This window comes from Cyprinus carpio, chromosome B13, assembly GCF_018340385.1.
Source record: "Cyprinus carpio isolate SPL01 chromosome B13, ASM1834038v1, whole genome shotgun sequence".
In the NCBI taxonomy this organism is placed as follows: domain Eukaryota; kingdom Metazoa; phylum Chordata; class Actinopteri; order Cypriniformes; family Cyprinidae; genus Cyprinus; species Cyprinus carpio.
In genome coordinates, this window is record NC_056609.1 from 4,399,298 (window position 1) to 4,419,441 (window position 20,144).

Sequence of the window (20,144 nt, forward strand, 5' to 3'; positions counted from 1 at the left end):
AGCACACACACTATAATTAGCTCTGCTGGCCTGAGCATACACACACACACTCAATGCTTAACATTGTAGCTCCATGTCATTCAACTTAATGCTGTAATGTAAACTTTGTTATGTGTTCACATCAGTGTACTTGTAATTTGGAGTCTTTTGTTTTGTTTTGATGAGTCTTTTTTTTTTTTTGTCTTGCACTGGTTTACAACAGTGATCCGTTGCCTAGATCTGAAAAGGTGATTTGATTAGTGGTTAATAATGCCCTTATAATGTCCCTAACTGTTTATTTTTAGTTAAAATTGTAAAACAGTCATTTACAGATAATAGCAAATTACTAAATATTATTAATTTCCTTTGTGTGTTTCATTGAAGGATTAATATTATAATATCCTACTATATATGACATTTAAACAGTGATTAGAAGTAAAATGCATTTAGGTATCTCTCAATTCATTGTGCATTTGTTTTTACTAGAAAACCATCTGTCGTTTACATTTAAATGGTATTCAAATTCACCTACTGTGACCAATGTCTTCTGGCACATGGCCAGCCTCATTGAGCTGCCAAGCCTCACATTACTCAGGCAGTCCTGAAATAAAGACAAACCTTTGACTTGCAGCGTGAAGTCTGGTCCACTCTGCAGACAGGAAGAGACCATATGAGCATCATGTAAAGCGACCAATCACAATTCATTCATTCTTTCATTTTTTTTTTTTTTTTTTTAATGTGCCATTAATGATTTATCTGAAATAGTTGATACCACAATAAGAACATACAAAAAATAAAAATAAAACATACAAAATGCAAACTGTGAAATATTTTATGAAGAAATATTCCGTATTATATTACAAATTATATACGACCAGTCAAAGTTTTGGAATAATTCTGTTTTTTTAATTATTTTGCAAGAATGGTCACTGAGGTTGCACTTATTTGATTAAAAACACATTATGAATTGTAATATTATTAAACATCATCACAATTTAAAACAACTGTTTAAATTTTTTTTATTATTGTAATATACTTTAATAATGTTGAACTATTAGCATAATTACTCCAGTCTTCAGTGTCACATGATCTTCAGAAATCATCCTAATATGCTGATTTGCAAGAAACATTTCTTATTATTATCAATGTGGATTTTTTTTTTTTTTTTTTTGATAAACACATCTATATGACTAAACATACATCATATTTGGGGCTCTTTGGCATAAAGAAGTGTTTTTTCAACTGCTTACACACAAAATTGTTACTTGTCACACAATTTCTGAAACCTGACACTCAAACACCAGAAGCACACACCAAATCTGCAAAACCATACACTAATTCTCAGCCTTTGTTTCAGTTTTTGCAAAACACACAACACACAATTCTCTATGTAACACAAAAAATGAACAGGAACTAATATTATGGCAAAGGAATTTGCAAATGTTTGCTTTTGAGATGTGTTTGTGGTATTTTGAGTGCAGTGCTTCATTTTGCAAAAGATGTGAGGCATTTTGCATTTTGTGTGAGCAATTCTTGTATTTGTGCGTAAAGTTTGGGGGCAAAAAAGAGGCGAAGTTTTGAAAATGTATGAAGGCAGTTGAACCAAAGAAAAAAAATCTAAAATCCATGGTTTAGAAAACACTGTAATATTTGTGGCACAGAAATTAATTTCCTGTTGCCATGCTACAGTCTTCCTGGCGTAACCTAGAGTTAAGTGGTAATAGTTCAATAATTCACCATCAGCAGCATCTGAATCATCAAGTTTTCAGGTTCCAGTCCAGATCATGTCATCCCTCTGCATACTATGCAGCTGAGCGCACTATAATGAGCACTTACTTAATAATGTACCATCTGCATGCGTGCCACGCGTGGAGCGTTCGTCCAGCCAAACTGTCAGTGTCTCAGCCATCCGCGTGCTAACTAGCTTCTCTCTCAGCAGCCGACCAGAGCTGACAGCCAGCCATTTACCAAAAGGCTGAATGATGTGCCCTAATTAGCGTACACCACTCCCCGATGTGTGTGTGATTAAGTAGTAACTGTATCAATTTTGCTCAATCAGATTTGTTTGAGATAATGTGCCTCAGGAGAGGCGATCCATACGCTCGCCTAATCGAGAATCATCTCGCGTTACTCCACCACTGGTAGAGACCTGTGCTCAATGCACTCAATTTTTAGTTGATTTAAAAAGTCAGTCATATCTCATTTTGAGTGAACCTTTGACAGTGGAATATAAGCAGTCCACCGTGTCACCATGCACATTTCACTGCCATTACATTTATGCCAACACTCTCATTGTGCGCCTACATCATTTTGTCGAACAATGTCCCCTACAGTGAGGGGCACTACCATACTTTCCTATGCCAAGACACGAGCTGGCACACACATTACAGCCTACAGACGTCTTACATCTCGCTTTATCTGTATTTTCAGCTTTCTATCAGCTGTGCCACACAGAATTATTGGTGTGTTCACGTCATGTGGGAATTACCGTAATTGTGAGTTGCTGAGTGGTAATATTAACCACTCATGCTTTTGACTAAGTTTGTAATTAAAAGTACAAAATTCTTAAATAGAAGCAAAAGTAGAATGTTCTAAACACTCGCACCTACAGTATATTTTAAAACTGGTTCAAGCTTATGTTTGCAGAGTCCTGTGATTTAGATGGCAAATAATGAATGTGACCAGCGGCCGTACAGTTTGTTTCCGGGGTTAGGGTTAGGCTTAAATATAGGGTTAACCCTGGGAACAATGTGAAAGCAGACGTATTGATTGAAATATCACAATTAGGGTTGAGATGAGGGGTTAAGGGTAAGATTTGTATGGGTACCAGCTCATGTGAGTGGGAGCAAAGAAAGACAGAGATACAGACATAAATGTTAAATGCAGATGACAAAAAACAATGGAGTGGATAGAATGGGTTAATGGTTGTATTACATTTAAAGAAATGTAGGGTTGGGTAGAAAAAACACAAATAAAAAAAAGAGAAGAAACCGGTTTCTGATATACAGCTCTTAATAGTACACTACACAGAGTAGGGAAATGTGATTTTTGCAAGGAGGAAGAAACAGTACAGCATGCGACGATGTCAAAAATATTATAATGACAACATTTGGAAAAGGAATTCAAAAGATGAACAGTTTTCATTTTTGTTATAATATTGAAAGCTGCAGAGGAAGACATAAGTAAGACTTGGATTCTTGGATTCACTAATCAATCAATACATGGATTGTCTAGTCTAGTTGCAGGAAAGATTATGCAAGTAATCTCTACACAACTAGCAGCACCAAATGGAACCACAGCATTCCCTGATCTGTCACCGATTGGATGTACAGTACAATTACTCCCATGCCAAAATCCTTCGAACTGTGGACTTTGAATTGGACAGTTGCTCAAAGTTGCACCGTTTTCAAAGTACCTACAGTACAACTGGCTGACAAGTTGTACCTGTACATTAAACTGGGATAGGATAAAATATTTTAACAGTGAAAACTCACTTGGGTTCACTCAGACTACTTCATTAAGCCGTTTACACAGTGCCTACTTCCTCTTGACCCTACTGACCCCATGTGTCCCGGCATCTTACAGAGCATGTTCACCTCGTGCTACATGAGCTACGGCAGCTTTCAAGCATGTGTCACACCACAATTTAAATAAACACATATCCTTTGATCACACCTGCTCCCAAAAACCTCCCTCTCTCTGACCAGAAGGCCGAGTGGAACGAGGACCTCGCTTGTTGGCAGTTGACAATCAAGGACATTTCGTTTTGGGCAATATCAGGGCAGTAACATTCTCCCAGGGAGTCCCTTATCCATAGGCTACTGGCAGACAGACAAACACTCAGTGACAGCCATTTATGGCCAACTAGTGAACGCCATCTGTCAGACACAGTAGGAGAACATTACAGAGCACAGAACTGAGAGCCTCGCTCTTTTATGTTGTCGTATTTAGAGTAAAAAGGGATGCCAAATGCTGACTTGGATGTTGTAGATTGACTAACACAAAAAGGATCTGCTTCTCTGTCATTCAGCTCCAGGGCTGGTGCTTTCCTGTTTAGTCTGTTTAGCTTGTAATTTGCTTGTCGGCAATGAAGTCCTTCCAGGATGAATGCTGATGAATTATCAGTTTAAATGAGCACATTCTGCTTGAAGTTTCTGGTCCGTACGTGGAGGAACAACGGCACAGTGATTACAAAGAGCAAAAGTTTCTCGAAACTAATGAAGCAGGTCGACGCAAACAGCATTTCCGCACAGCATTTGAATCATACCCGTGTATAGCATGAACAATAGCAAATGTGGACATTACTGCTTTAACTGCACAATTAACATGCAAATGAGTGGTGACACTAATGGGTGTTGCAAAACGCTCTTATGATGGAAATATGCTTTCTGTTTTGGCTGTATGGGATAAACATTTGTCTATGAAATCAGCTGATGACAGGCCTTAGGCATTCCCCGGGGGCCGAGCAAAATGGCTCATGCACCTGCCACCTAATTCAGCCCAGGACATAGATTGGAGTAACTGGCAGGCATAATGAACTGCATTCATCCTGTCAGCAGAGTCAATAACTTACCCCCACAACTGCTTTTGTTCTAGCCGAAGCTCGCGGGTTCCTCCGATGTACCCCATGCCCTTATTCAACTGAAATTTATTTTCAATTGCAGCCCCCGGTGTAGCCCGGCACAAGCCTGGCTTTGACAGGACTCTCTTTAGCCCTGGGCCGGGAGCATTGTTAGCGTCCGCATCCATTGTTCGGGACCTTTGAGCACTCGGATGGTAATAAGGCCACTCTGGAAAGTGTAAAATCTCAAGTGTTTCCAGTAACAGGTGTGTCCTCTGACGAGGACTAACCCATTTGTCATGTGTGAAAAGAAAGGGCTCCACTTAGCGTAGCTGTCTTTTCGACAGCGGCCGCGGGGAAATTACCCGGGAGCATGGGAGTCTCTTCCAACCCCGCTTGACCCCTCCGAGTTTTACGGCTGGCAATCTGGTGCCTTCTTAGCTCGCTTCAGCGCGCTACGTAAACTTTGAATCGAGCGAAAATGAACTTGTATGGCTAAATCTGGCGCATTTACATGATGGACCTAGGTGCTCATGTCAAGTCATGCGCTGTGTAAAATAAAAAATAAAGAAAATCAAAGTTACACCAGGATAGCCACTTAGCTAATGCTTCAGATGATTTTTCAACAGGTCAAGTCATGCAGTATACTTCTATATGTGCCGCTGAGGTTGGTTTAATTCACCCGACCATTGTTCACTTTGACAACTATCTCAACTTTGTAAAAGGAAACTGTAAACAAACATGTTATCATAACAATCAGAATGGTTAATGAAGCACCAGCAGGAAAGGAGTTTATTAACCACCAAACTGTAATTAAAGGAAACAAAGGGAGAGGCATGGAGCGAAAAATACCATGAGGCGTTTAATTTACTTTCGAGCGAGTGTGTGAGAATTGCTTCGCGCCGAGCTCTCATTGGCTGCATCGCCAGCCTCCCAGATGCTTTTTTGGAAGACTCATATAACACATAAACACAGACTTTGACAAATGACAGATTCTGACTCCAGAAGCAAGTGACAGTATGCCACATGCTGCTTTCCATTTCGCTGTCCCGCAGCTTAGGCGCTGTTTGGAACACATAACAGTCTAGAAGGAAGAACAGACAGACCATAATATACTGTAGGCTAGTAGAGAGCTCTGAGTATTAAACTTTGCCATGTAAAAATTATCACGTGATGCTTGTGCTATTGCATTAATGATGGCTCAAATCACGTGATGGACGATAAAAACCACATCAGGAGACCAGAATAGCATTGAGATTTGAGGGTGGGCTAATTTCAACACCAAAAACACCATAGCAACCACTGAGTAACACCCTGGCAACAACGCATAAGAACTTAACACTGTAACAGCAAGTGTTTTGTGATTCGTGGAACATCATTTACATTTTTAGAAAATGTGAAATTACTTTTTGAATCACTTCATTTGAAGGCAGAATCACCTTAAACTGTTTTTTGGATAAATTTCAGCCTTACTTGGTGTACATGTATGGAAGCATATGGGTAGCAAAATTCATTTTGAAATGTAAGGTGGTAAATAAGTGTAACGTTAGAAATCACACACAGAATATCGGAGTGATGTGCGATGCATCCGCCGCGCTGAGAAGAATAACGTGTGGCGGCAAATGGGCAAAAGTGTAGAATTACACTGTCTGTTTGCGTATGCGCATCAATAAGTAAAACAGTGAGATGTGGAGGCAGGTGAAAAGCGTTTGGTTATTGGTGAATATTAACCTATTGTTGCCGAGCCCCGCCTTGATGTAATGATTGACAGGTTGGGGGCGTGATCGGCTCGGAATGCATTTTCAAATCCCATGAGATCACTTTAACTACATTATCGCGGGGTATTTAATGAAAATGCAATTCAAACGTCTTAAGTGTAAGTGTCAATGCATTTACGAAAAATAAAATACATTTTAATCACCTTTTTTGCAACCATTTTGCTGCACCTTTGGCTCAGAATGCATTTTGAAATTCACACTGCATTTTGCTAGAGTTATCTCGCGGTAGCAGGATGAAAATGCAGTCCCATGTCCTACCCGTAAGTCTAAATGTATTTAGGAAAAAATGGCATTTAAATGATAAAGTTTTTGCTTGGACATGTTAAACATATCCCCGCGGCAATATTTCAATCATTAAACAGTGCGACAAAACATTGTAAAAACACTTATGCCTTAATATATTTAAAACCGTAATAATAAAATATCAAATTCAGTAATCTCTGTATTAATGATGCATCGTTTACATAGCCTAGGCAAGCAGATGAGCCGGTGCATGAACGCAATCCGCTTAATGGTTCAATATTTTCCTTCTAATGTTTTAATGGGAAACCATTTAACTGAAACTTTGCACATTGTGTTTATGTTCTGGCTTCATCTGCTTGCCTGTACAGAATATACACCATCAATAAGGTGTTTAATAAATTTCGTCTTTTAATATCAGCGTTTTACTACATTACCAGTTAATGCAAACCGCGTAAAAATAACTGGCGGTCAGTGGCGCAAAGCTTCGTTTTGCCCTCCAGGTGGGCGTTCCTGTAAATGTGTGACGTCACGTGAAAAAAAACAACTATCAATTGCGTAACGCTGATTGGTCAACTTCAGCTGAAGCACCAAAATGACGGTACACTAATGGATTCAACATTTTAAATAATAATAATAATAATAATAATAATAATAATAATAATAATAATAATGGGCATTCTGGAAAACACACACACACACACACACACATATATATATATATATATATATATATTATATATATATATATATATATATATACAGTACAGGTCAAAAGTTTGGAAACATTACTATTTTTAATGTTTTTGAAAGAAGTTTCTTCTGCTCATCAAGCCTGCATTTGAACAAAAATACAGAAAAAAATGTAATATTGTGATATATTATTACAATTTAAAATAATTTTTAAATTTATTATACTTTAAATTATCATTTATTTCTGTGATGCAAAGCTGAATTTTTAGGATCATTATCACATGATCCTTTAGAAATCATTCTAATATGATGATTCATTATCAAAGTTGGAAACAGTTCTGCTGCTTAATATTTTTTCAGAACATGTGATACTTTTTTAGGATACTTTGATGAATAAAAAAAAAAAATTTGATAAAAAGTGATAGTAAAGAAAATATATTATTAGAATATATATTATTAGAATTTTTTTTTTTTTATTTTTTTAATAAATGCAGTTCTATTTAACCTTTTATTCATCAAATATATTAGACAGCAGAACTGTTTCCAACACTCATAATAAATCAGAATATTAGAATGATTTCTAAATGATCATGTGATAGACTGGATGTTACATGTGACACTGAAGGCTGGAGTAATGATGCTGAAAATGCAGCTTTGCATCACAGGAATAATTTTTTTATTTATTTATTTATTTTTTTAAAGTATATTCAAATAGAAAACTATTATTTTAAGTTGTAATAATATTTCACAATATTACTGTTTTTTCAATATATATTGAAAAAGTAATTCCCGTTGATATTCACATTTCAAGATGGAAGTGACAGTAATGTCATTCAGCATCGCGACTGGCCTTCTTTCCTGATTTTATTTGTATGTTAAATTGTGATTGGTCTTTGTCTTTCTTGCATAGATTTTATCATCTATAAAGTGAGATTAGCGCGCTGAGAAAAATGGATAACATGTACATAGAACCAAAGCCTAACCTCCACACCTGACTTTAACACTTTTAAACTTCTGCCTTGCACTGCTAGTTTCCTTCTGGAAATGCAAATTTAATGCAACTGAAACACACTGTAAAGTGTAAATCATAAGGCTTCGCTCTGCGATTGACAGAACTCTGTTTGTCACCCAGTTCCTACGACAAATACTAATTCGCTGATTCTGAAAATCAGCGGATGAAATAACGCTTTGCACAGTAGAACGAATCCAATTACGCGAAAGTCTATTGCCAGTGCGGCGTTTTTCAAGCGTTTGTGCCGAAGTGAGCTCGCTGCTTTCCGTCCATCTGGCTCGAGTCCTGGCCAGTGTTCATACACTAAAACAAAGTGTAAAACTAGGGCCCAGGATCTTCTTGTTACTTGTCTAAAAAGGGACTTGAGCCCCTCAACGAGATAGTTACAAAGGGCTTTTTAATCCTTCGCCTCATTTACATCCCCAAGAATAGAGTCCTGAATATCTAATCTTCTGCATTTAGGGTCCTGTAATCCGCAAGCCCTCTCTGATGTTTTCTTCTCCCATTCCCCTATGAACAATTAACTTGTAATCTCTACAAACATACATTCAGCTGCTGCCTATCTGATCTGCGCGGAGTCTGTGAAAGGACCCGAGGGACTGCCTTTGTGTTTCAAATGTGTCCAGTGCAATTATATCATTCACTTCTCCCGCTCACACTCAAGGAAATATTCTGTTATTTTGGGGATACCGTTTTAGAGATATCATAATAAATAAGAAAATTTTCCCTGAGCAATTTTCATATGAAATGTAAGAACCATATCATCGGAGCATTGTATTAGAATAAAAACATAGAACGGTTTTGTCATTATTATTTTTGTTGCTGTTTTTTTATTTCAAACGGTCGCTTTTAATAAGTTTATTGATTGATTGATGAAAATTGTTTAGCCTACTTTATGTTTTATTCGTCTTGTTGAATCGATGTTAAATTAGTATCCCAATGAATCAGACTTTGTCATTAATTTCATTTTGCTGTCACACACATCCCAGAATGATATGTTGTGTAGAAGCACCGTGTAAAACATTTCTCTTTGTTTCTAACATTAAAACCGTGTTTTTAAATTTAATTGAATGTAATTATTTTTGACTTGCATTTACATTCATTCGCTTTTATCAGCTCACAATGCAATGTTTAATAGCATACACAAATTAAACGTTTGAGGACATTACATTATTTTCTGTTTATTTATTTGCTTTTATTTATTCCTTCTTTATTCTTTATACATTAATTTAATAATCTCTAAAGAGTATTTATTTTGACCGGCCAAGGAAACTATTTCTGGCCGTCACGTTTTATGTTTTGGAACATTTTCTTAAAAGATATTTGAAACGAAACTGACAATTGCCATCATTTTCTGTTACCATTTTGGTATGTAAGAACGGATCGAGATTTATTTTCAGTTACAGCTGTAATAACTGCATAAGACACAATTAATTTAAAATGCACAACATTTTACAAAACACAGAGATATTTCGTTTTTTACAGCAATGTTTTATTGAAATTTCATCCAGGAACACTGGGCAATAATAAATATCTCATTTGTCAACAAGAATGTACAAAAATAAAGACCACGGCAATCTCTCTGGAATAACAAAATTTTAACAAAGCTCATGCTTTGTTTGAACAAGATGCCATGCCGAAGAATTTCAAATAAAGATACGACACAGAAATAACACGACTGAAGGTTCAGCTCTTACTTAGGCTGACAACGGATGAATAAAATAATCGAATAATAATACCACTTTAGTGCGAACTAAATCCATAGTCGTACAGTTTTCATCCGAAATGCCATTTCACAATCCTTGTTACAAGGAACATGTGGGATTCGTCTTTTCATACCCTTTGCAAAAAGATGCATGCACGCAACTCCCCCACATCACATGATCAACAAGTAGCCTTGCAGACCCTCACGCAAATTCACCAGGATAGCCAGAGTTTGCGCCAAAACGCAACTACAGAAGAAATACGCAATGAATGAAGCGTCATAATGTCAGAATCTAAAGGACAGCCCAATTTAATGTAGGCTCTTACTGTAGAAAGTCGGTTTCACTTTATTTTGATGGCCCCTTTAACACATCCTATTGCCTGTAATTAATATTTCTCTAACATAGGCCCATCTACTAACTCTCAGAGTATTAGGTAGGTTTAGGGGTAGAATAAGTGGAAGTGTACTTATAGTCAGCAGAATGTCAATGCCTGTTGGGACAGCATCACGATAAAGAGTTAGCAGATATTAATCAGGCAGTCTACTCGCACTCTAATGAGAGTTAGTTGACAAGTAGGTGCAAAGTTACTTATTGTCATCAGAATGCTCAAGAGGGACCATCAAAATAAAGTGTTACCAGAAACTCTAATCGTTGTCTATGCGTTTTTTTTTTTTTTTGGCCGACAATATGGTTACCACGGCAAATTTCTGTAAGGGGGGTGAGTGCTCGCGTTTCCAGGGCAGCTTCAAACACATAGACTCCACCTCAAATAGAACAACTTACTCTCATTTATAGTGAATTTACAGCCCGTTATGCAGCACGTACTCCATAACGGTAAAGTAGTTACCTTACAAAGCAATTGAAGTGATCCTTGTTACAAGGACGAAGTTGCAAACTCGTAAGGGCTAAAACAAACGAACGAACAAACAGACAGACAAACAGATCATGCAAAGTTCAGTCCGTTCGCTGTTCACTTCATCGCGTCCTTGTTCTCTGTGGAAAGCCTCGTCAGTCCTGTGGAGGTGATGGACAGGTGGGGAGGCGGCGGCACCTGGCAAATCGTGCAGGGGCACGGCAAGCCCGTCCAGTGCTGGAACGAGCCGCCGAGCTGCAGCGGAGGCGCGGGGCTGCTCTTCATCAAAGAGTGCGGCGCCCTGATGGAGGTAAGTCCCGGTAACGTGCTGGAAAGCGTCGCGGAGGCCGACGAGGTCAGTGCGCTCCCGAGGAGAGGATGCACCTGGTGGGCGGCCGCGCCGCCGTGGCTCGCCGTCCCGCAGTGAAACGCCGAGTGGTGGCCGCCGTAGATCTCGCCCACCAGCCGCTTCATCTCGTCCAGGGAGCTCGTCAGCATCAGGATGTAGTTTCTGGCCAGCAGAAGCGTGGCGATCTTGGAGAGCTTGCGCACCGACGGCCCGTGCGCGTACGGCATGACCTCGCGGAGCCCGTCCATCGCCAGGTTCAAGTCATGCATGCGTTTGCGCTCTCGGCCGTTGATCTTCAAGCGCAGCTGCTGGACCTCCTGCTCGGTCACCTGCTTCTTGAGCTTGTATTTGCTGCCGGAGGGCGACTTGGACGCGTGCTCGCCCGTCATCTTCTGGAGCAGCTCGCTCTGCGTGGAGGACACCGAGTTCAGGCGGCCGTCTTGAGGATGGAGATGGTGGTGGTACATCCCATCCATGTCTGGAGAGGAAGCTCTGCTGGAGCTGGAGTCCGAATTCATTTTATGGCTGCGCTTTGGTAGGAGGCTGTCTCTTGCTCTTGCCTTGATTTTTATTTCAAGTCACTCCTGCTTGATCACCTGATTTATCCCACTGGAGCCTCTCTCTCTCTCTCTCTCTCTCTCTCTCTCTCTCTCTCTCTCTCTCTCTCTCTCTCTCTCTCTCTCTCTCTCTCTCTCTCTCTCTCTCTGTAGACCAAGGCCGTGTCTCTTGGTTTGATTTCGCACCTCTTGCTCTGTGGCGACGCATCACAGGGCTCCGTATTTATAGTGCTGCTCAAGAAGGGCCAAACAAAAGAAGCCCCTCTATTCATAACGGTCTTGTTAGGATGACGCCCCCATTATCTCGAGCGGTGTGCTTTGACTGTCCCATTGACCAAAGGAGCATCTATTCATATTCATTGTAACGACACCATGGGGAGACACTTCAGCCCAGGAGCCTCTGAAAGTTTGCAAATACTTCTCCACGCTCAAGAAACGACGCCGGGTCGCTTACAATGCACCGTGTATCATTTGCTGTCACAGATATGCAGTTATAATATCTATACGTAAGTTTAATGGTATTTATTCACTTTCGTTAGAACCAATGTTAACAAACATTATTACAACTAAAGATTGTAAGTATTATATAATCATAGAAATATCTGATTTATGAAGTTGAGTCTTATTCTTGTAAACCACAAATTCACATTAAAAGAAGTCTTGTGCAGAGTTATTTTAAGGCCCACAAAAGTCTTTCAAAAATACAGTATAAGCCCCATTAAACTGAAACCTTTAATTTAATCGCTTTAAAGAACAATGACTAAAGGTAAGTTTTAAATTGATACATACAGAATTCTGTTTTCATTAATGTCAGGTGATATAGTAATTATTATTATAGTAAAATAGTAACTAATTTGATTCATTATCACCTTGATTATAACTGCATATCTTTCATTGCATAAAGAACAATGAGAGTGGCACCCGTTAGAGATACAGTTTCTGACTTAGAATAAAATTACTAGTTAATAAAACTGATTTGAAAATCTAAAACAAAGATGTTGTTATTGATGCAAATATTTTTAATGTTTGAACATTATTATTATTATTATTATTATTTGCAAATAATAATAATGAAAAAAATAGATTAACCTTGTGGATGAAATTTAATACCGTCAAATGTATATATTTTAGGCTCAATTTTTAAGCCTCTTTCCCTGGTATAAAATAGCTAAACTGCTTTGGCATGTTTATTTATATTTCAGTATGTTACAGAAACAAAGTCAAGGTAAAGAATGAATAAAATTAGTTACTATTCTAAACATTACAATGTTAATAATGAATATATCTCCTGACATGAATGAAAATCGAATTCTGTATGTATCAATTTAAAACTTACCTCTAGTCAATTATCTGGCAAGATGCTGTAAATTTGTTATGATATAAAAAAGCAGACAATATGTATAGATATATGTCATGCATTAACAGTATATTAACACAAGTTAAAAAGATAATGATAATGATTATTATTAACAAATAGATATATTTCATTATTATATGAAAATATGCCTATACTGATTTATGCTTACTTTAAGAAAATTTTAATTCCAAGAACTTTTGATTTGAATTTATCACAAATATAGCAAATATAATTAATATATTGGTCAACTATAAAAATATGTTTCTTTTTACAACATATAAATTATTATTTTCTTGGCTGATGATGTACACTTGCTATTACAGCTTCTAATGTCACAGACTTTACATGTGAGGAGTGGAATCCATACTGAGATTTGATTTATTATATTGTTACAGTCTAAAATTCTTAAAGGGGTTTGTTAATATGAAACAAATAAACCAAGAAAAGAAAGATTGTTAGTAAATTTGTTTGCATAATAAGATGCAGTTTTGTATCATATACTGTCTCATGATTATGGAGATCTTGATTTCTGTGTACAAAGTGAAATTGAAATCAGGGTAATCATCAGAACATGTAATAAAAATGACAGCAAGTATGATGTGAGATGAAAACTGTCCCACAGTATTCTGAAAGTTTGTGTATGCAGACACACACACACACACACACAAAAAAAAGAGTCTTCCCTCTGGTAGTCTCACTGGTTTTCCACAGCAATACAATCCCCACATAAAAAGAGTGAAAACATGAATTCACCGCAGCATAGAGGAAGTTGAAAGGGAATCGTTTCTCATAAAGGTGCTGCAATGCAAAGAAAAGCTCGGGACTGCTTTACTCTCTCTTGGTGGCATTTGAAAGTGTAAAGCTTTGAATACCAATTGCTTGAACTGGACATATGTGAATCCTTTTTAATCCTACTAATCCTGTCTCCAAGTGTTTCTTTGTCTATGGAGGCGACCACATAGATCTAAGTGAAAGTGTTCCTAATCCGGCCAATGCGGAAAAATGTCTCAGTGTGTGAGCGCAGGGGAGAGGGAAGAGTCCGGAGGAGTGGGGAGAGAAAGGGATGATGTGGCCGTTACGGGGATGTAGAGTAGTGGGGGGTCCCATTTACTCACTGCTGCTCCGAGAAGGAAACCCAAACAGCAGGACCCCCTTCAAACACAGCCCAACCCTCGAACCGGGGCTCTGGATGGAGCCGAGGGTGGCGGTATGGTCTCTGTGGGCAGAGCTGGAGTGTCCGGCTCATTGTTAAGGCTCTTTATAACAGCCGTACTCGTGCTGTTCCCCACACGGCTCCTGTTCCTCCAAAATACACAGAGGGTTGCAAAAACAATAACGACGGCAAGCGTGCATACCGTGAGGTATGCATAGACACGTCAAGGCATTTCAAATTCTACAGTGGCTCCAAAAACTATATAACCACACACTTAAAAAATATAGAAATTCCATTGCATTAGATAATGAAATTTCCACCCAAGTAGTTTCTGCAATCAAAGGAGGCTAGAGGTTTTCTGAGATCTTTTTCTGGGCCATTTTTGCATTTTAAGTAGGGGTACAGTCAGACTGAAATTTATTCAGACACCTTCAACATTTCTCACATTATCACAGTTGTGATGGCATTTTTAAATCTTCAATACATTTAGTAATCAATCATTGATAATCAAAAAGATTTGAGCAATCAGTAAGTTCACAATTATTTTATTCTTTATTGATTAGAAAATCCACAACAAAGTTTGTTCACTATAGTTTAGAAAATGGTAATAAAATATGACAAGAGTTAAACTGCATCAGAACAAATTAATCTTGATAATGTCAAATTACTTTGATAGAAAGGTATGCAATAGATTACAATCAACCAAAAATTATTCAGCTGTTAAATTTAAGTACACAATATACAATATGTTATATATAATGTCACAGTTTACTTTAATTTGCTATCCTCACTTCCTGCACCCACTACAAAAAAAAAAAAAAAAAAAAAAAAAAAAAAAAATTATCTGATGTCTGATTAATTTTTGGTTTCACTGTATAAAGTCAGTTCACCTCAAGGTCACATAGATGTCCACAGGTGTAGAGAATCATATCAATCAGAAAGTGTCCAAAAACATTTTTGTGCACAATTCTGGGATGTCCAGCCCCTGTAAGGGCCCAATGCTCTCAGACAATAGGTGACGTGCTAGGGGGCCTGGATTACATCGGCCGCTGTCAGACATGATTTACTGCTCGTCCATGAGAGAATGCTCAGTGTTAACAGCCTGGTTAACCTACGGAAGAAATGACTGCATTACATAAAAATAAAAATGTATAGTTTAAGATGCTCATATATATTAGTGCTGTCAAATAATTAATCATGATTAATCACATCCAAAAAAAAAGTTTTTGTTTACGTAATATATGTGACCCTGGACCACAAAACCAGTCTTAAGTCGCTGGTGTATATTTTTAGCAATTGCCAAAAAAAAAAAAAAAACATTGTATGGGTCAAAATTATAGATTTTTCTTTTATGGCAAAAATCATTAGGATATTAAGTAAAGATCATGTTCCATGAAGATAATTAGTACATTTCCTACCGTAAATATATCAAAACTTAATTTTTGATTAGTAATATGCATTGTTAAAAATTCATTTGGACAAATTCAAAGGTGATTTTCTCAGTATTTTGATTATTTTGCATCCTCAGATTCCAGATTTCCAAATAGTTGTATCTCGGATAAATATTGTTCTATCATAACAAACCATACATCAATATAAAACTTATTTATTCAGCTTTCAGATGTTGTGTAAATCTCAATTTTGAAAAATTCACACTTAAGACAGTTTTTTTTTTTGGTCCCGGGTCACATATGTGTGTATACTGTGTATATTTATTATGACATATAACAAAAATAATGTGTATGTACTTTTCATATTCTACCTATGATATGCCATTACGTAGTTCTGTTTTGGAACAATAAGTAAATGACGACATAATGTTCATTTTTGTGTGAACTATCCGTTTAACAGCATTTTTATAAGCCAGTTTAAGTAGAACTATCCTTTTTACTCATTGGAACCAATGTAGACAAATCAAATGTGGGTTTAAAAAAGACCATTTTCAGATGAATACACTTGTTTTTCATTTTGTCATAACTGAAAAAAAGTTTTGTTCTTTTTTGTGACGATGCCATAGGGTTGCTGAAAGAAACATATCAATGAATCTTTGAATCCCTTGATTCCATATTCTGTTATCTTACAAGTAAACAAACCTTGAAATTTGAGTATTATTATTATTGTTGCTATAAAGATATAAGATCTCTATTTTTAGAGATTTTGTGAGGAGGCGCAATGAATGTGAGGTTTCTAATTAATGTTTTCAGGGTTATTTTCCTCAAAGAGGTCTTTTGCATTCATTAGGCAAAATCAGAGGAATTAACATTTCAGTGCAAAAACATACCTTTATGTTTCTCTTTAAATTGAGAAGTGTGAATAACTACTTCTGCAACAAGTAGTTTACTTTTTAAAGCTGTCATTCAGTGTCTCAGAAACATCTTTAAAAGACTGGCCACACTGGTAAATGATCCAGTAAATACTAAATAAATAACTCTTTGCAGCAAGGTTTGGTCTAAAACACTCTGTTTATTCAATTAATGCCTTATCAAACAGGCTTGCATATTGCTGTAGAGCATGAACAATAAGATAATCCAACAATACTTAAAGATGTGTGATGTTTAAATATATTTAGTTTAAATATGTAGAGACAACCAAGCATAAGACATTTGTATTTTTATTCCCCCCGAAAAGTGTCAACACTGTGACGCTCTCAAACACTGGTCTGTTTCTCTGAACCCCGACCAGCCTCACCCAGCAACACAGGCTTAACCAGCGGCGTGAGTTTGAGGCGGGACAATCAGTTTCTCTGACCAATGACAGTTCAAGAAACTTGTCTGCAAACAATCATTATTTTTGCAGTTCCATTTGATTTCAAACTATCCCTTTCATTTGGAGACTAACAGCCAACTCAAAGATTTCCCGGAAAGATTTATTTCGAACCACCAAATCAAACTCCAAAACAATTTTGTTTAAAACTATGTCACAGCTGTTCTTTCTTCGATTTCACTTGAATATATCAGGGCCTTAACAGTACTTCACACAAGAGGCTAAAATGTGCCATATGGCCAACAAGTCCAGCACTTCAGAATACATCTAGCCCTCAAGCAGCCACAGAGCATCCTGACACCGCAAGGCTGGCTTGCCATCGAGTCCACTGCGGTAACAGCCTCTCGCCGTCTCACTTTAACTGTCCCTTTCAGTGCAGACAATTGTTTGTCTCTTTTCAAGCTCAGTTTCAGCCTGGTAGCCTCCATTCTGCTTTGTGTGTCACTCTGTGTCTGGTTCGCCCCCTTCTAATGGGTGCACATGACCAGAAAATGAAGGCCTGCATGAGGGTTTCGTCAAGATGGGGAACCGCGAGAAGAGATTAATATGTAAGCTTTGCGGCTAAGCTGGATACAGGGGAGGCTGCTTTGTGCCCAGGGAGGGTTACATGTAAGGAGAAAGGGGCTGGCCTTTTCATTCACCAAAACTTGTCCCGAGGAGCGCCCACTCACCATTGTGCGAGTCGACATGAGGGCAGTTGTTTCATTAATTACACATTAGCCATTGGGCCGCAAGGTGGGAGGTATGGCGGAGAAAATACAGATGTGCTGGTGGCCAGATCGAGGCAGGGCAGAGAATGAGAAAACACATTGATCTCATCCAAAGGATTTTCATCTGAAATGAGGCCATGCGGGCTTGGAAAAGGAGGCTGTTCTTGGCTGTCCCAGGCCACCTTATCCCAGTAAACTGCTTGGTGGTCTCGCATTGTCTCCTTCTAAGTCTCTGCTAAGCACTATTGTGGTTAGCCATTGTCACAGGCACTTCAGAAGAGAAATCACACCAGCTTGATGAGGCGTCTCTGCTCCTTCTGCCCACCAGCACCAGGCTCTCGCACACTAGACAATAAAGCTGAAAAGAGCCCAGGCTTGCACCCTGAGAGGGCGCATCAGGCTTCGTCCCATTGTACTCATTCTCCTCTGGCTCGCCAACGCCACAAACCTCTGCTGCTTTATGACCTATCCTGGATTACTGTCATTCAGCTGGGACGGATCTCTCCAGCCCCCTGGTAACCCAGTAAAACTGGTGGGAGGGTCACAACTTTATGAGGGCTTGCCTAAATTCGCCACTGGATTGTTTCCCATTAGTGCGTCCCTCCCACCCATCAACAATGACTGTGATGGTTTCCTAAACCTTGGAGATTCCTGGCTGTGACTTATTTCAATTAGGCAAAAGAGGTAGGGCCTTGTCCCAAATGGAGAAACTGAAGAGGATCTGCAGTCTTGAGGACTGTACACTCTCAGGAAAAAAAGAAAAAGAAAAAGAAAAGATACAAAAATTTACTTTTAGGGGTACAACTGCTTGTCACTGAGGCAGCTCCCACAAAGAGACATCTCGTTGCCTTATCTTCCCCAAAAACAGGGGTGTCCAAACCTGCTCCTATAAAGTTTAGCTCCAACTCTAAGTAAACACAGCTGATCCAGCTAATCACGTTTTTCAGGGTTGCTAGAAACAGGCTAGAGTTAAACTCTGCAGGACGCTGGCCCTCAAGGAGGAGGATCGGTCACCTCTGTACTAAAAGATTCAAACATATCACTAAGGGACTAATATGCAAATTTTAGTTTTAGGTACAAAGTTGTCTCTTTTGTATGTGACCATGGAGCACAAAACCAGTCATAAGTGTAAACATTCTGAAACTGAATAAAAGCTGAATAAATATATTAAGCTTTCCATTGATGTATGGTTTGTTAGGATATGACAATATTTGGCCAAGATACAACTGTTTGAAAATCTGGAATCTGAGGGTGCAAAAAAATCTAAATAATGAGAAAATCGCCTTTAAAGTTGTCCAAATGAATTTTTAGCAATGCATATTACTAATAAAAAAAAAAAGTTTTGATATATTTACGGTAGAAAATTTACCAAATATCTTCATGGAACATGATCTTTACTTAATATCCCAATGATTTTTGGCATCCCATACAGTGTTTAGTTGGCTATTACTTCAAATTAACCTATGCAACTTAAGACTGGTTTTGTGGTCCAGGGTCACAAATATAATTTCGATGGGCTTTATGTGCCTTTATTCTGACAGGATAGTAAAGAGAAGACAGGAAATCATTGGGTAGAGACTAGAGAGAGCGAGCAGAACTGGACTGGCAAAGGACCACAAGGCGGGATTCGAACTCGGGTCGCTGCTGTATGTCAGTGCACCAACCACGGGGCTATTGGTGCCGACACAAAGATGTCCCTTTGAGGGTGCTGCCCAATTGACAAGATATTGTAACCCTCAAGGTACAATTTTTGCATATTTGTGATTACCCCATGAGACTGTGTTGTAGTTCGATTACAGAATACTTTTGGCTATTATATTTTAGCTTCAACATTCATAACTGAAAACATTTCTGTTAAGTTATCATGTTTGTCACAATCTATGATAGCTTTCATTAATTCAGGTAATTTTGATATAATGTAAACCATTTACTCTACAATTCGGTCTGACTGTATGAGAAGACCAACAGAACTTTCCATAGTTTTCATAACTCATTTCCAGTCTATAAAGATACTAGATTAGAAATGCTGATGTTTGTGGCCAGTCTGATTTTATAGTGATATAAACCTTTTAATTGAATATTGTGATGATTTTAATGTGCCTCTTACTGGGCCATTAAGTTCCCTATAGCAAACATGTCATTAGATATCTCTATTTCATGATGCTACATTGTCCAGCTACCTGTAAGTAGCTTTATTGCAGCCTTAAGAGATTTTAATAGCATCTCAGAAACAGTGTTTGATTCATTTCTGTTCATCACTGTAACCTTCTATCATAGTGAAATAACTGAGTTGTGGATCATCATTCAAAAGTGCTCATGTAAGTCTCCACATTTTTATTACAATAATATATTTTAGTAAATACAGGTTATTGTTGATGTTTATGTATTGTTGGTGCCTATAATTCTATGTGCAGGTGTTGATTGGTCAAAGGA

General features: G+C 38.1%; 1 protein-coding gene across 1 annotated transcript; it reads right to left on the reverse strand.

Annotated features, from left to right (window-relative positions):
* Nucleotides 1-9,665: 9,665 nt before the first annotated feature.
* On the reverse strand, nt 9,666-11,861 carry LOC109101370 (oligodendrocyte transcription factor 3). Its single transcript, XM_019114734.2, has one exon. The coding sequence runs from the start codon at nt 11,687-11,689 to the stop codon at nt 10,940-10,942; it is 750 nt and encodes a 249-aa protein (XP_018970279.1). The 5' UTR covers nt 11,690-11,861; the 3' UTR covers nt 9,666-10,939.
* Between the last annotated feature and the right edge of the window lie 8,283 nt (nt 11,862-20,144).